The sequence below is a fragment of the Scomber japonicus genome, chromosome 12 (genome assembly GCF_027409825.1).
Source record: "Scomber japonicus isolate fScoJap1 chromosome 12, fScoJap1.pri, whole genome shotgun sequence".
Taxonomy (NCBI): Eukaryota; Metazoa; Chordata; class Actinopteri; order Scombriformes; family Scombridae; genus Scomber; species Scomber japonicus.
The window spans coordinates 34,497,823-34,500,322 of NC_070589.1; the positions used below are offsets into that span (position 1 = coordinate 34,497,823).

Genomic DNA, 2,500 nt, shown 5'->3' on the forward strand with positions numbered 1-2,500 from the left:
GTGTGTGTGTGTCTCTCTCTGTGTGTGTGTGTCTCTCTCTGTGTGTATGTGTCTCTGTGTCTATGTGTGTGTGTGTGTGTCTGTCTCTCTGTGTGTATGTGTGTGTGTGTCTCTGTGTGTGTCTCTCTCTCTCTCTGTGCGTGTGTGTGTGTGTGTGTCTCTGTGTGTGTCTCTCTGTGTATGTGTGTGTGTGTGTGTGTGTGTGTGTGTGTGTGTGTGTCTATGTGTGTGTGTGTGTGTGCAGGCCATCCAGAGTCCTGGAGTAGAAGGAGTTCAGGAGAAAGCTTGGGCCGCTGTCGTTCCTCTCGTCACCAAACTGAAAACCTTCTACGAGTTCACTCAGAAACTCGGTAACAGCTGCTATAAATAAATCTCAATCTTCTTCTGCAGATTTAATCCTGCTGTGTGTTTATAGAGTAAAGTTAAAGGACAGTTTCACTACATTTCCAGTGTGTCTTAAACCATCAGTCAGGTCTCTCTAATCATTCCTTCTGTTCATACTGAATATTAAACACATTATAAAGTCTGTGATCAGCTTCTATTGATCTTCATCAGTGTGAGTTATTATTTAGGAAAGTATGTGTAGTACTTTCTGTTGTAGTAGTAGTAGCCACATTTACAGTCTGTTTAGCATCAGATTCCCTCTTAGTGTTTCCTCCTTTCTTTCTTGTTCTTTCCTTTTTCTCTTTCATTCAGACGATGAAGCTTCATATTAAATCCATATTTCCACAGAAGGAAGACTGTGGATTTAGTCCATTATAAGAATTATGAAGCTTCATTTAAAAGTTATTCAGTTTCCTGTCATGTGACACAGAAAAGCTTTAAATCTTCACATCTGAGCAGCTCTACCTTAGATTATCGTTGACTTTTTAATACGTAGCATCAATGTTTCCTGTTTGGATTGATTGAGTGTTGAGTTATTGACTTACCTCTGCCACCCCCAACCCTAACCCTAACCCTAACCCTAACCCCCCAACCCTCAGAGACCAGTCTGTGGAGTCTGTTGGACGTCCTCACCAGCTCGGGTTCGACTCCCACTCAGCACCTGGAGCAGAAACAAGCTCTGGCTCGTCAGTTCGCTCACATCCTTCACTTCACGCTGCGCTTCGACGAGCTCAAGGTGAAACTCTCCTCTTATTGTTATACTCCTCTAGAGAAATAAAATCCAACACATTGTTAAAGATGAAACCAGTCAGCAGTGTGTAGTCGGCTCACAGTTCAGATGTCTGACTTGTTAACAGCTCCACCAAATACTGAAAACACATTTTTTTCTTCTTTCCCATGAATCATCTCAGCAGCCCTCACATCTCTTGTCTTTGTTCACAGATGACGAACCCCGCCATCCAGAACGACTTCAGTTACTATCGCCGAACCATCAGCCGCATGAGAATCAACAACGTGTCTGTAAGAGCTTTTTATTTACTGTGATAAAGAAGTCATGAAGCATTTTAGATACTTTTACCCCAAGCTGTTTCATTTCAATCCATAATGTAGGATAAAGTCTAAAAGATAACCTAAACGTCTTTTCAGGCCGACTCAGGGAACGAGGTGAACAACGAGCTGGCCAATCGGATGTCTCTGTTCTACGCCAGCGCCACGCCGATGCTGAAGACGTTAAGCGACGCAACGTCGAAGTTCGTCTCAGACGTGAGTTCAGACGGTTTCTATCATCTAACGAGACTTTTTAACAAATAATCGACTGAAGCAATATCGAGTAAGATTTAATAATAGTTTTAAATAATATGTTGAAACAAATCTGACGTCAATAGAAACGTTTTTTAAAATCAAACCAATCAGGAATTAAAATGTAAACGGTTAAAAAGTTCATTAAAATCTCATTAAAATAACCTACAAAATTATTTAAATGTTTATTAAATATTATTTATTATACAATTAAACACTTATTTCACCATTTCTTTGTAGATTATATACTTTAATATATGTTGTAATATGTTTTAATGTACTATATTACAGTTTTTGATGATTTTGTTGCTGAAAAAACTACAAACAGGAAATAAGAGAAAGGCAAAAAACTTTACATTTAAATATTAATTAATATTTAAATCTGTCAAATTTCAGTCAATCATTTAATAAATCAAACTTAATTTTCATGGCAGCTTTCATACAGTTCAGTGAAATATAGTGAAATAAAAACCTGATAAATAAATATAGAAACAAAGTCAAAGTCAGTAAGAAGGAATAAATAAATAAACATTTACAACATGAGTACAATACAATGTGATTAAAATAATGTTTATAAGTTCTTCTTAATCAAAAGAAAAGAGAAGTTATAAGTTTATGATTTAAAATATCAACACTTTTAAAGTTGTTGTAATGCACAGTTCAGCCTGCAGGGGGCATCAGCTGCTGCTCTATACTGAGTCCTGTAATTCCACTCACTGCCAGCAGAGGGCGCCTTCGCTTCATTTCACTAAAGCTTCAAGTTTCCACACATTTAGAGTTCAGGTGTTAACTCTTTATTGGGCAAATAATTATATTT

General features: G+C 37.5%; 1 protein-coding gene across 2 annotated transcripts in view; it reads left to right on the forward strand.

The window, feature by feature from the left end:
- Nucleotides 1–2,500, forward strand: part of LOC128368677 (CYFIP-related Rac1 interactor B-like) — a 16,785-nt gene that overhangs the window by 9,061 nt on the left and 5,224 nt on the right. For both annotated transcript variants that reach the window (XM_053329537.1, XM_053329536.1), the window contains exons 4-7: nt 245–350; nt 984–1,120; nt 1,327–1,404; nt 1,531–1,647. In XM_053329537.1, coding sequence (XP_053185512.1) covers nt 245–350; nt 984–1,120; nt 1,327–1,404; nt 1,531–1,647 — 438 coding nt within the window. The remainder of the gene's footprint in view (nt 1–244; nt 351–983; nt 1,121–1,326; nt 1,405–1,530; nt 1,648–2,500) is intronic.